Source organism: Coloeus monedula (genome assembly GCF_965178545.1).
Source record: "Coloeus monedula genome assembly, chromosome: 9".
NCBI lineage: Eukaryota > Metazoa > Chordata > Aves > Passeriformes > Corvidae > Coloeus > Coloeus monedula.
The window spans coordinates 31421483-31443780 of NC_138789.1; the positions used below are offsets into that span (position 1 = coordinate 31421483).

General features: G+C 53.0%; 2 protein-coding genes across 2 annotated transcripts; both read right to left on the reverse strand.

Annotated features, from left to right (window-relative positions):
- Positions 1-1969: 1969 nt before the first annotated feature.
- On the reverse strand, positions 1970-10017 carry PTGER3 (prostaglandin E receptor 3). The gene is made up of 2 exons (XM_082286710.1): positions 9124-10017; positions 1970-4810 (listed from the first exon to the last, which is right to left on the reverse strand). The coding sequence occupies exons 1-2, from the start codon at positions 9934-9936 to the stop codon at positions 4526-4528; spliced, it is 1098 nt and encodes a 365-aa protein (XP_082142836.1). The 5' UTR covers positions 9937-10017; the 3' UTR covers positions 1970-4525.
- Positions 10018-11661: 1644 nt separating this feature from the next.
- ZRANB2 (zinc finger RANBP2-type containing 2) lies at positions 11662-21844 on the reverse strand. The gene is made up of 10 exons (XM_082287330.1): positions 21718-21844; positions 21369-21421; positions 21075-21183; positions 19615-19697; positions 18095-18171; positions 17617-17754; positions 16686-16858; positions 14571-14657; positions 13041-13205; positions 11662-12519 (listed from the first exon to the last, which is right to left on the reverse strand). The coding sequence occupies exons 1-10, from the start codon at positions 21771-21773 to the stop codon at positions 12456-12458; spliced, it is 1005 nt and encodes a 334-aa protein (XP_082143456.1). The 5' UTR covers positions 21774-21844; the 3' UTR covers positions 11662-12455.
- Positions 21845-22298: the final 454 nt, after the last annotated feature.

Here is a 22298-nt window from a genome sequence, read left to right on the forward strand (position 1 = left end):
GCACTGCCCAGCACTGCCCAGCACTGCCCAGCACAGCCCAGCACTGCCCAGCACAGCCCAGCACAGCCCAGCACAGCCCAGCACTGCCCAGCACAGCCCAGCACTGCCCAGCACTGCCCAGCACTGCCCAGCACAGCCAAGCACTGCCCAGCACAGCCCAGCACTGCCCAGCACTGCCCAGCACTGCCCAGCACAGCCAAGCACTGCCCAGCACTGCCCAGCACTGCCCAGGCGCTGCCCAGCACTGCCCAGCACTGCCCAGCACAGCCAAGCACTGCCCAGGCGCTGCCCAGGCGCTGCCCAGGCGCTGCCCACGCTTCCTCCCGCCCGGGGCCAGCCCGAGCCATGAAGCAGCAGCAGCAGCAGCAGCAGCAGAGTTAATTTGTAAGCCCCGTTCTGCAGGGAAGAGCTGCCCGCTAATGGTGCCCCGCAGGGACCTCCGGAGCATTAAGTGCAGGAGCTGCTGGGTGACTCCGGCCCCACAAAGCCCTGGGGAGCTGCAGGGCTTAGCCTGTCCGGTCCTACAGCCCTTGCCAGCAGTTCTGGGAAATGTGCTGGACCTCAGCAGCCAGGGAAGTGACTGGAGCAGAGTGAAAACTCCATGAAGGAGCTGGAGGAGGTTGTGAGCCTGGAAAAAACACTTTTGTAACACAGGGATGGATGGGATACTGGGAAGGAATTGTTCCCTGGGAGGGTGGGCAGGCCCTGGCACAGGGTGCCCAGAGCAGCTGGGGCTGCCCCTGGATCCCTGGCAGTGCCCAAGGCCAGGCTGGACATTGGGGCTGGGAGCAGCCTGGGACACTGAGAGGTGTCCCTGCCATGGCAAGGGTGGCACTGGGTGGGATTTAAGCTCCCTCCCGATGCAAACCAGTCTGGGATTCTGTGGGATCCCACCGAGGCTCCTGTAACCCCGGGCAGAGACTGGTGCGTGTTGAGGGAGCTGTTTGTCCTGACAGCACAGTTTTGGGGAGCCTTCTGCTGTCTCCGGGCAACCAAACCTATCAGCTCTGGCTCTTCCTGCTGCTGCTGCTGCTGAAGATCAGAGAGATTTGCCTTTTGTGGCCCCAGCTCCCTTTCACTGCCTTCACAGCTCTCCTGCTTTCTGCTTGTTTTAAAACCCGGCTGCTGTGTTGCCTTTTGTTTGTTTTTTTAAACTGAGATCAAACCGACAAAGGGAAACTCAAACCCAGCTGTTCAGTGGGGGCTGGCTCCGAGGTGTTTCTGCCATTGCCTGGGAAATTTTATTTGGGATTTCCTGGAGTCCCCACCCCTACAGGTGTCCAAGGAAGGCCTGGACATGGCACTCAGGGGGGCTGGGGACAAGGTGGGGATTGAGCACAGGGTGGACTCGGTGGTCTGGGAGGGCTTTTCCAACCTCAGGGATTCTGGGGTTTGCCTGTCCAGAACTCCTGTGTCAGTTCAGACCCAGTGGCCATCAGGGATTTCCCAGTTCTGCTGAGCTGGGGTGGGGTTGCCCATCCCAGCGCTGCTTCCAGCACGAGGGGAGTCACTGCTCCCCTGTGTAAATCTGCTTTAGGAGCTCAAAAAGTTCCTGGTAAAATTCCAAAATGCAAAAAAACCAGTAAAATAATGGGAATAATGGGATAAAAAAGTAGCAACAGCCTTGGTGGGACGGGCTGCAGATGGTTCACCTGTGCTGGGACACTGCAGAGCCTGAGCTGATTTGGGATTGGGGTGCAGGGCTGTGCTCCCCAGGGCACACCCGAGCTGGTTTGGGATATTGGGGTGCAGGGCTGTGCTCCCCAGGGCACACCCGAGCTGGTTTGGGATATTGGGGTGCAGGGCTGTGCTCCCCAGGGCACACCCGAAGCCCCAGCAGAGCAGCTCCCACGGGCACTCCTGGCTCACCGGGCAGATAAAATCTGCTCCGGCCCCACCCCGGCAGCAGGAGCAGCTCCTGCAGAAACCCAGCGAACACCAGGGTTACTCCGAGTTTTTATTCTCCCTGGTACAACACACACGGGGTTGGGACACACACCAGTGGTTTTCGGGCAGATCTCCAGGTGGATTTTCCGTGCCCTACAGCTCCCAAAACCCCCTGGGCAGAGGGACAACACAGAAAGACCAGGCTGAAAAGGCATCGTTAAAGCAACACGACACAAGCACCCCTTCCCATCCCATGGAAACGGGAATGAAAGCTTCCAGGTACACCTGAGCTCCTCGGATCAGGTTCAGAAAGTGCATCCCATCACAGAGCCGTGGCTGGAGAGCAGAGCTCCCACTCCTCCTCTCCTGTAAACAAACTGAAAGCTCCCATTCCTCCCCATTTTGATGAAGTAGCTTCTCCATTTTACCACACCAGAGGGACAGAACTGCCCATCCCAAACATTGTGAATATTCACCACAAAAGGCAGCATTTTATGTGAACTGAGTGAAACCACCCCGATACTGAGAATAAGCTGCCCTGAAACGGCTGGAGGGCCCTTCCCAATGTCACATTCCCAGTTTTCCACACGGGATCGATGCTGCACCCTCCTCTTCCTGTAAAGGAGTGGATAAGCAGGGATGGATTCCCTCTTCCTCACAGAACTCCTCTCCATCCCAGCCGTGGTCCCAGACGATCTGGGAGCGCTGTGCTCAGGAATGTGCTGGCCAGGGCTGATCCAGGCAGCTGAGGTCATCCCGACATATTTCACAAGTGAGCAGCTCTGTTGAGTTCTTTCCCAAAGGAAAAAGTACACACAGGGAACAAAAGGGATCCTCTGCACACAACAGGCTTTTTCCAGTCCCAAATAATTCCAAAAAGCCAGAGTCTGACTCCTGCAAGGCACTTTTTTAAGCAGAAAGAGCCCATTTTTCCCTCAAAGCACTGGCCAGGAACTGAAGCACTGACATACCTGTAGTTGCTACACCCAGGAGAAGCTCAGCACGGAGCAGGGTCCATCAACTCCAGCTGAAAAAGGCATTTATCCCATGAAATTTAGGCTGGCCCTTCAATTAAAGCTAAACCTTGGCTCTTAGGCTGGATTCAGAAATCAGATTTATGTGGACAAGAATCAGACAATGCAGGATGAAAGTGAAGGCACACATTCTTTGCTGAGGAGTTACTTTTATGAACAAATTAAAGAGAGTAGAAATAAAGGTTTTGTGCAAGAAATTCCTCACAGATGCAGGAATGCATTTGCCTGTAAGGCCCCTGAATTCCACAGTCCCTGGTACATGGAATATCAGCTGTATTTTATTGTATTTGCATTTAATTTCACCCAAAGGCCACGAATCAGGAGATGAGAGGCTGTCAGCTCCAAAACGGTGAAGAAAACGAGTAAAAACACAGCTTTTAAAAAATAAGCCTCAGATGTGGCACAAATGGATTGGAACTGAGTTTGTAATAAAACATGGAAGTTTCTTTGGGAAAAGACCTGACTCACACACTTCCACCCACTGCTTCCAGTCTGCTGGAATTAAATTAAACATTCCCAAAGCTGCCACATTTGTGTTTTTGGGGGAAGATGAACTGAACTCTTTGGGATGCTGCTCTGGCCCCTCTGTAGGAACGAAGAGGTCCCGAGTGCCATCCCCATTCCTCACAAAGCATTTGCTGCTCATGTTACTCCTGGACATGGGCACTTCCCAGGAAAACAGCTCCTGTGGGAGCAGTGGGTTTGGCTCTGGAAGCCTTTGCCATTGATCCCCAGCAGGAAGAGCAGGAGTGTCTTTTCCAGGCTGTTTCTCCCCTCTCCACGTGCCCCCAGCAGCTCTGTGGGGTGCAGTGCCAACAGCAATTCCAGCCTGCCTGGGGATTCCACAGGCTGCCAGGGAAAAAATCCAGCATTTCTCCCCTTGGCCCAGTGCTGCATCCCCCTCGAGCTCCCTTCAGCTGCCACACGGATGAGTGTTTATCAGGACACATCCATGAGTCAGGAGACTCGTGCTGCCTTCAGTTCCTGGAAGAGGTGGATGTTCCATCCCTGCCACAGCCCCTGCTCAGTTTTAAGACACTGAAATCCAATCAAATCTAATTTTGTTTTCCTTATTCCCGTGGTTTTTCCCCTTTCTCCCCTTGCCCCTCCAGAAAAAGGAGGAGGAAGGACTCTCTGAAGGAGATAATGTTAATATTAAACATAGTCAGGAGTGAGTCCCTGCAGCAATTCCATCCGTAGAATCTGCTGGCTGTCAGGAAAACCACTTTTTCCACCTTAAAGCAAGAGAAGCCCCCTCATGCTCAGGCCCAAAATAACCTCCTGTTCTGCAGCTCAGCCACAAGTGGCAACGACCGGGAACGTCCTCACCCCATTCTGCAGTGCCCATGGAGTGTCCTCACCCCGTCCTGCAGTGCCCATGGAGTGTCCTCACCCCGTTCTGCAGTGCCCATGGAGTGTCCTCACCCCGTTCTGCAGCTCAGCCACCGCTGACCACGGAGTGTCCTGTCCTGCTGCATCCCAGCACTTTTGGCACCCTGCAGGAGAATGTGGCACTCTGAGTGCAGCAGTGGCACCGGTGATCCCCAGGAAGGCTTCCAGGCGCCCGCTGGCAGCAGCATTCCCGGTGCTGTGGGAACGTGCCCTCAGGCCGCCGTCCGCTGGATCTCCTCGGCCAGGGTGATGGACCTGTCCCTGCACTCGGCGTTGGAGCACTTGGACACGGCGCTGGCTGCCTGGCAGAACTTGCGCAGCAGGATCTTGCGGAGCAGCAGGTACACCCAGGGGTCCAGGATCTGGTTGAGGGAGGCCAGGCGCACGGCGGTCAGTGACAGGTTGCATTCCCTGCGCGGCTCCCAGCGCTGGGATTCGCCGGAGCCGCCCCGGCAGGGCTCGGCCGTGTGCTCGGAGATCATCCTCAGCATGGTGATCTGGGGAGGGAGCAGGGAAAGGGACACGGGGTCAGGGACTGCTGGCTGTCACCACAGCTGTGCCACCACTGTCCACAGAGGCCGTGGCTGCCCCTGCATCCCTGGCAGTGTCCCAGGCCAGGCTGGATGGGGCTGGGAGCAGCCTGGGACAGTGGAAGGTGTCCCTGCCCGTGGAACTGGATGAGCTTTAAGGTCCCTCCCAACCCCAACCGGTCTGGGATTCTGTGAGAGGGCTCCTGAACATCTCAATTTCCTGGACAGGTCTTTTTTTTGCTCTCAGATCTTTCCTGGGCATGACTTGGAGTCCCTGGCTGTCCGAGTGTGCTGCCTGGAATCCCCGTGGGATTGGGGCTGTGCCCACTGTGCTGTGTGTGCTCCCAGTGCCACAGACATGGATGCACACCCAGCATGGCCCTGAGGTACCTCCAGCTCTGTCCTGGCACAGCTCAGCACTTCCAGCCACTGGATAAACTGGCAGCCAGTCCCAAACCTGCTGGGAAGAGCCCGAGGGAGCAGACCTGCCGGGAATCACTCCCAGCCCTGGCCAGCCCCTTGGCTCCAGCCTCTGGAAAGAAGCAGGCCAACCTGCCATTCCTCAGGAAGCCTCCTCAGAGCTGTGTCCCCACAAAGGTCACATCTGGCTGCTGCTGTCCCCACAGGCTGGGACAGTGGGAGCCACAGGGACTGGGAGCAGAGGATTTTTCCATTCAAAGGGATATTCTGGGTGCCAGATCAATAACCATGTGTTGACCTTGGAAAGCCTTGGCTGAGTTTGGAGGGCAGGGCAGCGTGGACAGCACAGAACTGTTTGTGTTTCTTTAAACAGAAGCAGTTGAGGATTCCACCCACGACATTTCATTGACATAAGTGGCCATGGATAGAACCTTGTGAAAACAGGGATACAGACCCAGAGCACATCAGGAGCCACTTGGGCACCAGACCCACACAGCCACAACCTGACCACTTCCCTGGCTCTTCACACACTGTCCCTGTCCCTGTCCCTGTCCCTGTCCCAGCACTGCCTGCAGCACCCAGCTCCTGCTCCTGCCCCATCCCACTCCTGCAGCATTCCCGTGTGGGAAGAGCCTGATGGAAACCTGCTGTGTGCCCACGTCACACCCAGCACTCCCAGGACTCACACCGCTGTCTCCCAGGCCAGCTCCTCCTCTGGGAACTCTGCAAGGCCCATGGTCCTGCAGACTCTGCCATCTCTTTTTCAGATGGAGCTCCAAAACCACCAGGCTAATAAAATACGTCTCCCAAGCACACAGCTGCTGCTTATTGCTGGGTTTATTACGTAATATCCCTTTACTGCAATATTTGTTGGGCCAACAAGTGCTTTACTGGAAATTTTATTTGTTTGATATCATTAGAGGTTGTTTATCGTGGCCTGTATTGGTCTTCTAAATGGATTAAAGGCTGCACAAGGCAGAGGGACAACATCAGGTGGAATAAAGTCAACGTAATTTATGCCATTAAAAATTTGGCTCAAAATGCATATAGAAATATAGCTGCTGATTGGATTTATTCAACAAGAGCAGCTAAAACTTTACTGTTATCATGAATGTGGTTTTATACATCTTTAATTTCTGTCTGCCAGGAGGGATAAGGAGCAGAAGTATTTTAACAGGAAAAGCAGCAGAATTCCTGAGCATTTTGGCTTTAAATAACTTTGAAACAACTCTGGGAATGAATCATTTTGTTGCCTGGAACTCCAAGAGTTACTGAGAACTGAGAACTCCAGTTTGTGCTGCAGCAGTGTTTCTGTGCAACCATGGAGCAGCTTCCCCCATTTCACCTCGGAGTCATTTGTCTGTTGCCATCCAGCTCAGGGGTTGTCCCAGAATCCCAGACTGGCTGGGTTGGGATGGACCTTAAAGCCCACCCAGTGCCACCCCTGCCATGGCAGGGACACCTCCCAGTGTCCCAGGCTGCTCCCAGCCCCAATGTCCAGCCTGGCCTTGGGCACTGCCAGGGATCCAGGGGCAGCCCCAGCTGCTCTGGGCACCCTGTCCCAGGGCCTTCCCAGCCAGGAATTCCTTCCCAATCTCCCATCCTTCCCTGCCCTCTGGCACTGGGAATCATTCCCTGTGTCCTGTCAGTACATGCTCCAAAACAAACAGAAGATCAGTGTGAACTGGAAACCACTTAAGATAAAGCAGCATCATACTGGAGTGGGGGGTTCCCCCCGGTGCTCCATGCAGAGTTCAACAAGCTCCTGTGTCCATGGAAAAAGGAGGCAATTCCTGCACTGTCTGCTCCCCTCCCTCCTTCCCAAGCCAGCCCAGAGCCAGACATGCAGGACACTCCATGGAGCCCTCCAGAGCACAGCCACGATGTCAGAGCTTTCCCTCTGCTGCTAAATCACATTTGATCTTGTCGTTTACATCAACAGATCAGCTCTAAAAATACCGTGTGTGGCGAGGGCGTTGTTTACCTCACAGCAGCAGCTGTCAGGATCCATTAGTTCTCAGTTACAAAACTCAGATGTCTTTAAAAAAAAACCAGAAACAAAAAAAACCTCTTCTGTAAAGCCCCGGAGTTCTATTTCAACTCCTTTTCTTACAGCTGCCAAGTGCTGCAGCTACAGGTTAAATGATCCCTATGAGCTGGCTTTCACTGAAAAGGCATTTGCATTCTCTGTGGTCACTTCTCCAAAAACCTGGTCTCTAATTCCGAACCTGCACTTCAGAGTTGTACGGAACAAGCTGGGGGCTAAGTATGACAATGGAGGTGTAGGTATGACAATGGAGGTGTAGGTACAAAAATACTCCTGCAGCCATGAGCTGGATTTTGAGAACTCCACAGAACAAGATCCACACTTCCAAGTGTTGCTGCTGCCGAGGGAAGGGAAGTGCTGATGAATTCCCTCCTGCTTGTGGGTTCACTTCTGCCTCTGAAACCACAGAAATGCCCAGGGCACCAAACCACCAAGAGGAATCTCTGCTTCCTCACTGATTTATCTGAGAGCCCTGGTTATGAGGGCGGAGGAAACACTTCCCTCATCTCAGGGATCTGCTCTCATGTGCAAGGCTGGTTACCTCAGGGCTCACAGTGCCGTGTCCCCGGGCTGGCCCAGGAGCAGGATGGATCCCAGGCCTCAGAGGGCAGAGCCTGTCCCAAAGGCAGGGCTGAGAGGGAAACGCTGCAGGGAGGGCAGCAGCTCCAGAAGGCCCAGCGGCTCTCCAGGGAGGTAACATGGGCAGGACCGACCCCAGCACAGCCAGCATGTGCAGGGCTGCACATGGACACAGGGGCAGGCTGCTGCCTCTGCTCACCCCTTCCTCCCTGCTCCCAGCTTCTCCTAACCCCTCAGTGTGCCCTCGTGATGACCACTGCCACTGCTGATGACCTCCAGTAAGTCACTCACACCTTCTGACTGATTTTGGGATGGGGGATTTGATGGAGTTTTAATTCATTTACAAGGGCAACATTACTAAACCAAAGCGTTCTCTTTAGCTCACCCCCACCAGTCGTTAACTTTGTCAGCCCCATTCACAAGAGCTCAAGGACAAGAAGAAAAATAAATCCTTCTCCAACCAGAAAGAACCTTTCACATAACCTCAGCATAGCTTCAGCCCATCCTGCTCAGAGATCCCAAGCACAAATTTTCCAAAAACCCTACTGCTCCTTGATAGATTAACCCAGCCTTTTGGGACAGGATTCCAGACCCCCGGGTGTGAGATGTGGATTCTGCTTCCCCCACTCCTGCATCATGAGGACGGGTTCTTAAGGAAGGAGTAACAAAATAGTGGAAAGAAATGCAAAGATCCTTAAAAACCAGACTGGGCAAGCCCAGAAGGCTGCTGTAAATCAGACACAGCGAGGGATAAGAGATTATTTTGTAAAGAGATTTATCAAAATACCAGGCACAAGGCGCTCGCAGAGTCACGGGTTGTGCGTTTTCTCACAAGACGCTGAAAGACGTTCTGCTACAAGGTGCGAGCAAATAAAACCCCCTAAAACACGTCTGGCCGCAGTGTCCTGCTCCCAGAGCCACTCCTCACGTCCCGCTTTCCTCCTCTGCACAAGACCCTTGTTCTCCTCCTTTTGACTCCGGTTCCCGCACCTGATTTTCCCGAGCAGGCTGCTCTCGGCTCTCCTCCGGGACCTCTCCCAGCTCCTCTCCTACAACTTCCCACCCCCGGCTCTGTCCCTGTCCCTGTCCCCGCTGCCCTCCCGAGGGGCCGTTCATGGATGTCCCCAAGGAACAGGGATCTCCGGAGCCTCCCCCTGCCCGGGCCCCGCTGGCTCTGCCCCACAGGAGGAGGGAGGAGAACGGGGGTGGCCCCAGGTGGTGCCACGGGACCTACCAGCAGCGGTGACCAGCAGGCCGACAGCACACACATGATGCCCAGCAGCTGGATCAGCGTCTCCATGGTGATCCGGCCCCACTGCGAGCTGGGGTGCGCCGCGCTGGCCTTGGCGCGGCAGCGGGACACGAGCGCCTCGATGGTGGCCAGGTTGCAGGCGCCGGTGACCACGAGGGACAGCAGCCCCAGCGCGGCGAAGGCGGCGGCGAAGGCGCTGCCGCCGGCCGTGCTGATGAAGCACCAGGTGCCGGGCCACTGCAGCGCGTAGCGGCCCAGCCCGGCCAGCGGCAGCAGCGCGAAGGCCACGCCGGCGGCCCAGATGGCGGCCAGGCCGCGCTCGGTGGCCCGCGGGCTCATGTGGCTCGCGTACCAGTGCGGGGCGCGGATGGCCAGCGCCCGCTCCACGGCCATGGCGCTGGCGATCAGCAGCGGGCACAGCCCGAACACCGTCATGCTGAAGCCGAAGAAGTCGCAGAGGCGCCCCGAGGGGTCCATGGCCGCCCAGGGCTGGCCCGACAGGTACATGGAGATGACGATGGGGCTGGTGAGCAGCTGGCCCAGCATGTCGGTGAGCGCCAGGGAGCCGATGCACAGCAGGAACGAGCGCTTCCTGCGGCTGCCCTTGGCGCGGTAGCTGCGGGACACGAGCAGCATGGCCAGGGCATTGCCCACGACGCCCGTCAGCATCATGGTCAGCGGGATGGCCACGGACACGGCGCTGCCGCGCTCGGCCGCCCGGCCCGTGCCGTTCCCCCGCGGGCCCATCCCGCCGGCCGCGCTGGCGTTGGGCGGGCGCTGCTGCCAGGGGCTCATCCCGGAGCCGGGCGATCCCGCATGGAGCGGGCACGGAGCGGGCACGGAGCAGGCACCGAACGAGAGCTGAGCCGGCTCCGAGCCGGCAGCGCCCGCGCAGCCCCGCGCGGCCGCTTTATGTGAGGGATGGGCAGGGCCCGCCCCGGGGCCGGGAGAGGCGGGACGGGAGCGAGAGCGGGCAGAGCCTGAGGGCACGGAGCGGGGCCGGGAGGGGAACCGGGCTGGGGAGGGAACGGAGCCCCCGCAGCGGCTGAGGGAGCTGGGAAAGGGCTGGAGCCCCAGGAGAGGCTGAGGGAGCTGGGAAGGGGCTGGAGCCCCAGGAGAGGCTGAGGGAGCTGGGAAGGGGCTGGAGCCCCAGGAGAGGCTGAGGGAGCTGGGAAGGGGCTGGAGCCCCAGGAGAATTCCTGAGGGAGCTGGGAAGGGGCTCAGGCTGGAGCAAAGGAGGCTCAGGGGGGACCTTGTGGCTCTGCACAAGTCCCTGACAGGAGGGGGCAGCCGGGGGGGTCGGGCTCTGCTCGCAGGGAACAGGGACAGGAGGAGAGGGAACGGCCTCAGGCTGGGCTGGGGAGGCTCAGAGTGTAGATCAGGGAAAGGTTCTTCCCCCAGAGGCTGCTGGGCACTGCCCAGGCTCCCCAGGGAATGGGCACGGCCCCGAGGCTGCCGGAGCTCCAGGAGCGTTTGGACAGCGCTGCCAGGGATGCCCGGGGGGTGTTGGGGGGGTCCTGGGCAGGGCCAGGAGTTGGACTCAATGATCCCTGTGGGCCCCTTCCAGCCCAAGATATTCCTCGATTCTGTGAAAACAGCTTGAAGTTTTGTTAACGCTCATTTGCTGTTGAAATTAAAAATAAAGTATTTTCAGTACTTAAAGAACTGCAACAGTGTGAACCGGTGGGATCCACGGGCCAGGTGAACTCACACACGGGATCAGGGTCAGTGCAGGTGACAGGGAAGTTTGAGTGTCCCCAAGACAAAGCACTCGAGCACAGTTGACTCACAGGTTTTATTTACACTTGTCTACAGCATCATTTTGCCTTACACGTTCTCTAAGCCAAATGAACCATCCTCCTCCTCTGCCTGTGGCCTATCAGTTGCTAACTTTAAAACCTCTCATCTGTTAAGTACAGCAACAATTGGAATACAAAGCACAAGAAAACCCAAGGCTAACAACAGAGCGTCTACTTGATCTGGTTTTACAGTTTAGTTGGACGTTGAAGTCAGAGGCACAGTTACAGACTAACCTGCTCTTGTGCAACCTACACACATTTAGCATGGAAATTAGAGAGAAAAGAAAGCATTAAAGAAACTGCATTTTTTCTGCAAAGAGATTTCTCAAAATACCTCTACACTGAAAACATTTCAATTCTAGACCAGTCCGTAAGACGTGGCTCAAAAAAAGAGAAGAAAAAAAAAAACAGAGAAAAAAAAGCAGAGTGGAGTTTTTCAATTTTGCTCCATTTGTTTCTGTGCAGTTTATCAAAACAAGCAGCAAATCTGGCAGTTTTATTACTGAAATAAATGAAGGTATATTGCTCTTCGCTTGCTTAAAAAGAAGAATTTTCCTTACCATACTTACCTTGTGATGGCACTGAAGAAACTTAAACCTTTCTTAACCAAACGGAGCTCAAGAGAGACCAAGTTTTATACTCAAATAGATTCCATAAAGCATTTTAAGCCATAAATTATGTTGAAGGGAAAAAGAATGATCGATGAAGAACACGTTGAAGATGCCAGAACTTTCTACACAGTTTATTCATTCTCATTTTTAAAGAAAAATAAAAGTAAGATACCTTGAAAATTTTAGTCAGCCCCAAAGGAAATTTTACAGGCGGCCTGCAGAAGCTTCCCTTGATTCCAAGGAGCCAGTTCCATGCTCCTCCAGCTCAAGAGCAGATCCCAAATGATCCATTTGTAAGGAGGGATCCCAGAGTCTGGAAACCAGCACAGCCACAGCACTGTGCTGGCTGCAAACGTCCTCACTTGCCAGGAATGAAGGCTAATTCCCTCAGTGGAATCATGATGGACTGGGGGGTTTGAGCTGCTAGAGAGGCGTGTCCATCTGCACTGGTACTGCTACAGGGCAAAATGAAACCTGCTCAGCCCCAGGCCTCACTGCTGGCACCAGGTGAGCACAGCCCTGCCCCTGCTGTGGTCCCACGGGAGCTCCGTCCTGCTCTGGAAAACTCTCGGCTTCCTGCTCACACAAAGAGCTGTGCCGGGACATTCCCAACCTGCTCCTCCAGCTGAGGGAGCCAGGAATGGAGGAACTGATCTCAAAAAATAGTAAACCCCCCCCAACACCACAGAACTTCCCCCTGTGCCGGGGAGTTTATGGCTTAAAATGCTACTGCGTGTTTGGGTGATGGATGAACAAAGCTGCAGTTTGCCAGAAAGCCAGGACAGACATGCACCTCTACTAGCAGATTGAGCACTTCTGACCAAGTAAGACACCAACTTCTTAAAAATGTCTCATGCACTGACTGGAATTTTGGTGGGTTTTTGTAAATGTGAGCTTTTATACATTATTTCTTTTTAGAACTCGTACGGGAACCAGAATGGGAGGATCCGGAGGAAGATCTGCGGCGTCTGCAAGATACAAATGGAGAAAGCATGCACAGAAATGAGCTCAGATTCATCCTGGCACCCACTTTGAGCAGCATCCTACCATAGCTGGAAGCCAAGTATATCTCATGGGGGCCTTACAAGAATATACAAATAACTTTAGGCCACTAATTTAATACTAAAGGTCTAAGCTTAATACTGAGAGTAGAATACAATTTCTATTTCAATGCCGTATTTACTTATGAAAAGAATCCAATAATGAACGCATTAACACTGTCACACACTGAAAGAAGGGTGAGCCAGGTCTTTCTACGGAGCATGCTCCTACCAGGAGGAATTTCACTGGAGGGGGGGGGAATATTAAAAAAAAAGCAATTACAGAGGGGTTAACAGGAAGTAAGAGTAGGGCAAGTGAGGAAACTACTTTTACTATGAGAACAACTGCTCAGATTCAATTGCTTCCCAGTGAATCTCAGTCCTTGGATAACTACAGTAAACCATCACACATTTCAATACAGCCATTCTTATTCTACATAAACCCAAACCTTTCGGGTGACCGTGATCTCGAGCGCCTTTTTTTGCGATCACCAGAGGAAGAGGATCTAGAGCGGCTCCGCTTCTTGCCTCTCTCGGGGGAAGATGAGGAGCGAGAGCTGGAGTAAGATCTTTTCCTTGGGGTGGAAGACCCCCTGTAGGACCTGGAGCTGGATCTTTATTGATTGAGAAATAAATCACATTTAATTCTGGGATCATGGAGAAGGCACAAAGACAGAACAAGCAGAGACAGTTTCAATCAACATTCACTACTCTGTTTACTCCAGGGGTGTGGAAAATGAACACGAGGGGCTTCCATACTTACTCTGCCAAGAACACTGCTACTGCCAAGGCAGCTTTCCTAAGGAATTTTGCTAAGTAGTGTTTCCTGATAATTGGACCAGCAATGGTTTGGAAAGCTCTTCCCAGCATTCACCAAAATGAGCCATTTTGGCAGAAAAGCACTGGGAGACTGCTGGCAAGTTCCCTCTTTAAGGACCTTCCTCAGCAGTTAAATTCACACATCAGAATAACTTGGAAACCAGAGATCTAAAGCTGATTTACCATGGTTCACTTTATCTTAAGTCATTTCACACTGATGTTCATCTGACCCAACAGTAACAAATCCAGCTGTTGTATTTATAGATCTCAAACTAAATTTGTGTAGAGAGTAAAACCTTCCTCAACCAAAATACTGCAAAAAGCCTCTTAGAATAGAGTCAGAATATTTAAAAACATCTCTTGGAATACACTGCCTCTCTGCTGGGGCCCAGGGACACCCCTCCTCTTCCCAAAAGCATGGATTCCATCCCGTGCTGAACTCCACAGGATAATCCACAGCATGCCCCTGCCCCCAAAGGGTGGTGGCGCCATTTGTGATCGTTCTTCCCAACCCAAGCTTCCTCATTTAGAGCTGGGAATTCTCTGCATGCGTGGAGAAGGGACAGCTCTTCATTCCATCACAGAGGGAACGTTCTGCCAGTGGAATGCCTGTGCAAGGACACCTCAAATGTGCTTTTGCTCCCGTGCCCTGCCCAGCTCAGCGATGCTCTTCACAAATCACTCTGACTGCTCTCAGCCTCTCCCAGCGTTTGCTACCAACATTTCCCTATCGATCCCCCAGGTTTATACAGGAACGGCTGCACCGTCTCATGGAAGGGGCAGAGTTATCACTGAACACAAAAGCAGAAGTACAGTGGCATTCCTAATGTTCCTCCAGCTTGAGCAGCCCAAGTGGAAACAGGAAAAGCACCCAAATGCCTGCAGCAGGGCACCATGCACTCAAATCCTTCTTCCTCCACTGCAGCTCGGTGGCGTCCGCTCGTCCGGCTTAGGCCAGACTTAACCTCTTGCACCAAAACCTCTGCTCCTCAATGAACACATCTGTGGTGGCAACACCTGGTGCAGAGACCCAGCAACTCTGACTTCCAAGATAAAAAGCAGTTAATGTTTGTCTGAGCAGCACAGCTTTACGGTGGGATCAAAGCAGCTGGAGCCTCTGCCCCTCTGTCTGTGCAGGGACAGGGTGGTACCTCATTCACCTGGATTTGGACCCGCGAGATCGCGACTGTTCCCTGGAGCTGGAGCGGGATCTCGATCTGGAACTGGAAGAACTCCTGGAATGGGACCTGCAACAACATGGGAGATCTTTTTCCAGTGTCTGACTTTCATTTAGCAGAGTTACTGCTCCTGAGAGCAGCAGACATGAGGCAGCAACACAGTCTGAGTCCCTAAAATGCCAGTCCCCTCCTGTCCCCCAGCATCACCACATCACATTTGAAACCAGACATTTCACACAGCAAGATCTTGCATTAAAAACATTATAAAGTCAGCTTTAGATTATGGTTCCTAAAATAAAGAACAACAATTAAACAGGATTGCAGTTACCTGGCAAAAAGAACTTCCTATCTATTCATTATTTCATGAAATCAATGCCTTAATTTGTGCCCTAACTGGAAACCCATCAGTTTCCTTGAAAGGCAGAGCAGATGAGAGCATTGGGACTGGCCAGCTCAATTTTCCCCCCGCCAGTTTTCACAAGCACTTTGTAATTAGCTTCAAATTTTCATAAAGATTTTCCCCTGCATTAAAAATGAAGTGGTTCATTTGGGGCTAAAACACAGCCACATCCAGCACCACTTGTAACTGGCCAAAATTATTTCCCAGTTTTTGACTGATGGATTTTCTGTAAAGCACAAGCCACAAGAGAAATTTAACAATGGCAGCAGGCTCCAGCAACCACTGGAAACAAAAGCATTGCAAACAAATTCTAATAATATTTTCAGGAAAAACACCTTTTACTTGCTGTCAGCCTCTCAGTTTATACTGTTCCCATGACCTTCTCATTTTACTGGGCAGGACACAGCAGTGTGAACATTTCCTAGCTAGGAAACATATTTAAAACTTTTTACAACCCACAAAAACTATGGCAACTGATATTTCCAATTATCTGTAGCTAGAAACAAAAAGTTCAAGAGGAAGTTGAAATCTCAGTTAGGACAAGTTACTTTCTACTTCACTGTTAATGTTTGTGAGTTAATGACCAAAGCTATGGGCAGGTGAGGTTGTGGAGTGTCCTTGGAGCCTCCCAGCCAAGCACTGCACTCAAACTGCTCTGAGGGGTGGGAAGGAGGGGAGGCTGAGGAACAGAAGAGGCAGCAGGAGCAAGATCCAACAGTGATGGGGAGGAGCCAAGTCAGAGACTGGGGCTGACCCCTGGTTACCACGAGGGGCTGCAGAATTTGGGCAGGGAAGTTCTGAGAGCACAGAGGGGCAGTGATGGAGCTGGGAAGATTAGAAGAAACTTGAACTTTATCTATAAGAATTTAATAAATGACCCTGGGAGATTGTTCTGATAAATCAGGATCCTGCTTGCATGAGCTGTAAGGAAGCTCAAAAGCTCCAATATTAATGACATCACCCAATTTCAAAGCATTGACTGAATTGTTCATTTATTACTGAATTTAAACAGTAGTGAGAGAGCTTAAGTCTGCCCAGCATATGTGTGGTCCCACATAAACCTTGCTATTAGAGAATTCCAGACTGCTTTGGGTTGGGAGGGACCTTAAAGCTCATCTTCACTGTTCCATGGGCAGGGACCTTCCACCACCCCAGGTTCTTCCAAGCCCCGGCCAACCCGGCCTTGGGCACTATCAGGGGTGGGGAGGTTCTGACATTGATGGGAATGTTCTGACAACACTGCCACTGCATTTAAAGCTTTGTCACTTGCCATTAACCCAAGTTCAAGTTTCTTGTCTTTATTCCCAGGATTTTCCCATTGCGTCCTTCCCCCGAATCTGCCTGGGCTGCACCGTCACTGCCTCCTCTGCCTCCTCCTCCCGCTCCAGCAGTGCCCCCCTCTGTTCAACAACTGAACCACGCACGGCCAGCAAGCCTGAAAACCTGAAAACAAGTTACATTATTCAATTTATTCGAAGGATTTCATCAAACATCAACTAAAATCACTAAAACAAGCCCCAAGCCCCACGGAGCCTCCCTGCTGCGGCCCCGCGGCTCAGGCAGAGCATCACCACCTCTGTAAACGGAGAGTTATTCACATCAGTACACTACAACTGTAAGGCAGTCAAGACAAAGTAAATAAGGAAGTCAGATACTGACATTTTGCCTGGCGTTACCCTGGACCTGTACCCGTTTACCTGGACCTAGACCTTGAGCTCGAGTGAGAGGATGAGCGCGAGGACGAGCGCGAGTGGGAGGAGCGGGACTTGGAGCGGCTGCGCCTTGGCGGCTTCTTCTTCTTGTTGGTGTCCTCCTCCTCACTGGCATCCAGGTTGTACTTGGACAGGTCAGCATCATCTTCATCCTCATCCTGCGACAGGCACAACACAGCAAGCTCAGGCAATGCTTTTAGCTTCCCTTCAGTTTTGACTTATTCGAGTGTTTATCTCCTGCTCTTTTCCAACCTTTAAAAATTTAATGAGACCCCACAATTTTAAGGAGTAAAGAGGGACTGAAAATTGCTGTTTCAAACCAAATAAAAACCCTGCAACCCCCACCACCTGTTATTTATGAGCACACAGACACATTTTTACCACTTTAAATGAATGTTCACCCTTAGAATCTCTAACCAAAGCCCAACTCTGCAGAGACAGATATGCAAAGTTTAGTGACTGCTGTGTAAAACACGACCATCTGCACATGTCTCTGCAGGGCTGCTGTCCAAAGATGTGGAAAATCCAATAAGTGATGCTTATGTAGTTCAGAAAAGATGAAAACCCCCCTCTGAGTACTTTTTTAATTTTATAAAAAAATAGATCTGATGTGGTTTTAAAAGCCTAAGAAGAAAACTCAAGAGCACTCGCTATACGTGGTAACCACACATGCACGTTCCAAATAAAGATCTTGGGAGTTCTGGGCTCTGATCTCAGACAGGCTTCCAATCTACAATTTAAGAAGCTGTGCATTTCTGAATGCAGGTATTTAGAACAAAGCAGAGCTCGTGCACATCTCTTGCAGCAGCTGTGGGCACCGTTATCCCCAGTGAAAACACAGAGCAGCCCTTCCCCTGCTCCTGAGCAGTGCTGACATCACGATTAAAAACTGGTTCAAAACAACAAACCATCCTACCTCATCCAACTTATACTTGGAGAGATCTTCATCCTCATCCTCCTCATCCTCCCCCTCAGATTCCTTATCTTCCACTTCCTTCAGGATAGAGGCGGGACCCACCGGCTTCCCGCGGTACTTTTTCTTTTTGCGCCCAAACTGAGGAATTTTGTGCCAGGATTAGAACAGGATTTAATCAAAAACAATCACCAACTGCACTTTTTGATAACACTTCTATGAGAAAATAAATGATCATCAATTTAAAATAAGATCTTGCTCCAAGGGAAAGGGGAGCATCATGGAACATCGATTAGCAACAAACACACTTTCAAAGAGATGCTTGTCTCGGGGACAACGAGACTCCAATTGTCTCTTGGGGACAGTGAGACTCCACAGAGAAGATAAATGGGAATCTGTGCGTTTCATATTTCAATTTTATGGGATACCCTTATGAAACACAACAAGAGTCTCTCCAGAGTAATCCCTGCCCCTCCCTTACCTCATCATACTCCCCATCGGACTCTTCCCGCTCTATGTATTCCACGTTCTCCCGTTCATTGAATCCTCCTCCATAGCCTTGAAAAAGGGGCAAAACAACACAATCCCTTGAGCTGCACCAAACTCGGCTGCTTTGAGCACATAAACTTCTACAGGGGCTCTGGAAACCCTCACAGAACCATAAATGTGCCATAAGGACGTAACAGGATCTCAAGAGGAACATGAATTGCTCCCACACACGTTGATTAAATGCGGCTCCTCAGAAATCCAATTAAAAAAACGGATTAGGACCCACCGACAGCACAGCAGCAGGAATGTTTAAAGGAAGGGAAGAAGAATAAGAAGTGTTTCAGGATTACAGCTGTGCCGAGAAGCAGCTTCCCAAAGGGCTCCCGAGGCTGCCCTGGGGTGGGTGCACACAGGGATGTCTCCAGGGGCTGGGATGGAGGGCACCACCCTCAAACCCTGAACTGCCAGCTCAGAGCAGCCAGCAGGGAAAGCAGGGAGGCAACACGAGGTGGGGTGTACACATAGATGTGTGTATGTATATACACACACATATCTGTGTATAGATGTGGCTGCACTGAGCTGTACAGCTGCCAGTTCCTGCCTCCAGAATCCTCCTGCTCCTTCTCACAACAGCAGCGGAGAACTTCAAGGGCTCATTTCCAATCCAGCTGACTTTGTAACTCACTGCAGGAGTGTGCAATGTGCACGTGGCTGTAAATGCCCTCTGCAGGCCAGCAGGACTCAAATAATTAATGAAATACTAAATATTGGAGAGCCACAGACTGGTTTGGGTTGGGAGGGACCTCAAAGCTCACCCTGTTCCACCCTCTGCCATGGGCAGGGACACCTTTCACTAAAAGTATTTATCAACTTCATTATTAAACACTCCAATAAATTATTTAAATAATAAATATATGAACATATTACTTGCACTTATAACAATTATATGAAATACAGTTATATTCTGTAATATTCTTTACTATTTTCACAATATTCAATATTGAAATACTGTTTCCTTTCAAATAATAAGCTCTGTGCTCTTCTCCAGGCTTCTTTTTTCCTGTACCTTTGTGTTCCACTCCCGCAGTAAACTCCCTGCCTGATCCCAGGTGCAAAGGGAAGAGTGCAGGAGCTGTAAGGAGATCCTGCTCCAGTTACCTCTGGGCTCATGTTCACGCAGGAGAACTGAGCCCCAGCCCTCCTGACCAGATAACAGCCTTATCTCCACAGCCTTCTGCACACATACACCCCACAGGAGGCCTCTGGAGATTAATAAAACATTGCTTCCAAAAGTCCTGACATGAAAATCCGACACAGGGGCAGCTTAGGCTGAATGTTCCCTGATTTCCCACATGGAGCCACCTTTTCCCACAGCACCAAAACTCACTGAGGCCAAGACCCCACAGCTTGTATGAGCTGTGCCAGTTCTGCTGGCAACACACAGCATGTCCACTCTGGTTCCCAAAGCCCTTCCTGACAGCAGTGCCAGCAGCTGAAGCAGCCCCATCTCACCTGTCCTCTCCTCCAGCTTGGCGTACTTGGGGGTGTTGCACATGTTACACTCCGACCTCCGCGCCCAGTTCACGTTGCCACAGCTGCAGAAAGGAGGCAGAAAGAGCAGAGACGTGGGAAACATTAACCTTCAGTCTGGGGATAAAAGGGTGATGAGACAGCCCTCTGGAAGGACAAATCCAGGGCAAGAAGTCAATCAATGGGCAGGCTGGCAGGAGCAGGGACAGGAGCACAGCCACACAGACAGGGTTCATGTTCCTCATTGTGTCTGAGTGTGGCATCCACACTTCAGAGCAGCAAACAAAAATGCTGCCATGGGAATAATGCTCATGGAATCACACGATGGTCTGGGTTGGAAAAGCCCTCAGACCATCGAGTCCAACCATTCCCAGCACTGCCAAGGCCACCACTGCTCCGTGTCCCCACGTGCCACAGCCACAGGGCTTTGAAATCCCCCCAGGGATGGGCACTCACCCTTGCCCTGGGCAGCTGTGCCAGGGCTGGACAGCCCTTTCCAGAAGGAATTTCCCCAATGCCCACCCTGCCCCTCCCCAGCCCAGCCTGAGGCCGTTCCCTCTCCTCCTGTCCCTGTTCCCTGCGAGCAGAGCCCGACCCCCCCGGCTGCCCCCTCCTGTCAGGGACTTGTGCAGAGCCACAAGGTCCCCCCTGAGCCTCCTTTGCTCCAGCCTGAGCCCCTTCCCAGCTCCCTCAGGAATTCTCCTGGGGCTCCAGCCCCTTCCCAGCTCCCTCAGCCTCTCCTGGGGCTCCAGCCCCTTCCCCAGACTCACTCCATGGTCACACCCCACTGCACAGTGACAGTCACCTGCTTCCATTTCTCTCTCACAGTACCCAGAAGGCACCTTCAAATAACCACAGCATTTGATTCCAGCTGTCATTTTCCAATTTCTAAATTTTCTCAGCTGATAGCCTGGAGAAGCACACATGTGTATGTGTGCTCTTCTGCTCATTAAATATTCATGGCATTCCATGGAATTCCAGAATAGTTTGGGTTAGGAGGGACCTTTAAGCTCATCCAGTGCCACCCCTGCCATGGGCAGGGACACCTCCCACTGTCCCAGGCTGCTCCCAGCCCCAATGTCCAGCCTGGCCTTGGGCACTGCCAGGGATCCAGGGGCAGCCCCAGCTGCTCTGGGCACCCTGTGCCAGGGCCTGCCCACCCTCCCAGGGAAGGCAGAACCTCCCAGCTCCATGTGGGTAGTAGTACCATGGCCACATTCCCTCCAAACCTGGGAAGTGTCTCAGCTTACCAAAGACAAACTTGGCCTTTTTCTTGGGCCCTGCTGCCATTTAAACCTTCCTGCTGCTCTGTTAATTAAGTGCTGTGCAGCAAACGAGGGCTGACCCCAGAGCACAGCCCAGGGCTGTGGCCCTGAGCCCTCCTGTCCCAGCCACACAGCGAATTCCCAGGGAAAAGCAGGAGGTGTGTGTTTGGAGCCTACGTTTTGCACTGCCAGTCGTTGGCGCTGAACAGCCCCCGGCTCTTCTCCGCCAGCGTCTTCCCGATCTCCGTCCCCCCCGCCTTCATCATCTTGGCCTCCGTTGTCTTCTCTGCAGGGACGAGACACAAGAGCTCCTGATACAGCAGCCTCGCGATTTATGAGAACTATTTAGGGCTTTTTTAAACAATAATAGGCGGACTTCTCGAGCAGCCTCGGGCTCAATAGGAATTTTTAGTACAGTTTTACGGGGCAGAAAGAGACGCGGGGAAAAGGTCTGTACTGGCGGCCACTCACCTCTGCCACATCTGTTACAGCTCGTCCTCCTGGCGAAGTTCACGTTCCCACACCTGGGCACGGAGCAGAGCACGAGGGACGGGATTAACCAGGGCTGGAAACCGCCCAGCGCGGGGCTCCGGCGCTCCGCCTTCAACCCGACTTTGTCCCAAGCCAAAAGCCAGCTCCCTGAGGCCGTGCCGGGCCCGCGGTGTCCCTGCCCCTGTCCCGTTCCCATTCCCGCTCGGTCGGTGCCGCTCCCGTTCCCGCTCCCATTCCCTGACTCGCTCCCGTTCCCATTCCCGGTAAGTTCTGTCCCTGCCCCGCTCCCGTTGCGTGCCCCGGCCCCGCTCCCGGCCGTGCCCCTCACTTCTTGTCGGGGCAGATCCAGTCCCCGTCGCTCACGCGGAAGTTCTTGGTCGCCATCTCGGGCCGAGCCGGGCCGGGCCGAGCGCCGCCGCCACACGCAGGACCCCGGCCCTGCGCCGCGCGGGCTGCCCGCCGCGCGCCTGCGCCCTGCCCCGCCGGCACGCATTTCCGCTCAGGCAGCGCCGCGGACGCCTCAGCCACGGCTACAGGAGGCGGGACCGGGGCGCGAGCGCCCCCTGGCGGAGGGAGGGGCCGTGAGGGGAGGCGGGGGCGGGAGAGAGACCCGGGAAAGGGAACGGGACGGGAAACGGGGAGAGTGGGATGGATGAGAGATGGGGAGAGTGGGATGGATGAGAGATGGGGAGAGTGGGATGGATGGGAGATGGGGAGAGTGGGATGGATGAGAGATGGGGAGAGTGGGATGGACGGGAAACGGGGAGAGTGGGATGGATGGGAGATGGGGAGAGTGGGATGGATGGGAGATGGGGAGAGTGGGATGGATGAGAGATGGGGAGAGTGGGATGGATGAGAGATGGGGAGAGTGGGATGGATGGGAGATGGGCAGGGTGGGATGGACGGGAA

Bases quoted from the DNA above. Each gene is read 5' to 3' on its own strand.
- PTGER3 (XM_082286710.1), bottom strand. From the start codon at position 9,936: ATGAGCCCCTGGCAGCAGCGCCCGCCCAACGCCAGCGCGGCCGGCGGG. The intron at 4,811-9,123 runs GTAGGTCCCGTG...CTCCCTCCCCAG, and splicing joins CCTGCTGGTCACCGCTGCTG to ATCACCATGCTGAGGATGAT.
- ZRANB2 (XM_082287330.1), bottom strand. From the start codon at position 21,773: ATGGCGACCAAGAACTTCCGCGTGAGCGACGGGGACTGGATCTGCCCC. The intron at 19,698-21,074 runs GTAGGCTCCAAA...TCCTTTCTGCAG, and splicing joins AACGACTGGCAGTGCAAAAC to CTGTGGCAACGTGAACTGGG. The intron at 14,658-16,685 runs GTAAACGGGTAC...ATGTTGTTGCAG, and splicing joins AGCTCAAGGTCTAGGTCCAG to GTCCCATTCCAGGAGTTCTT.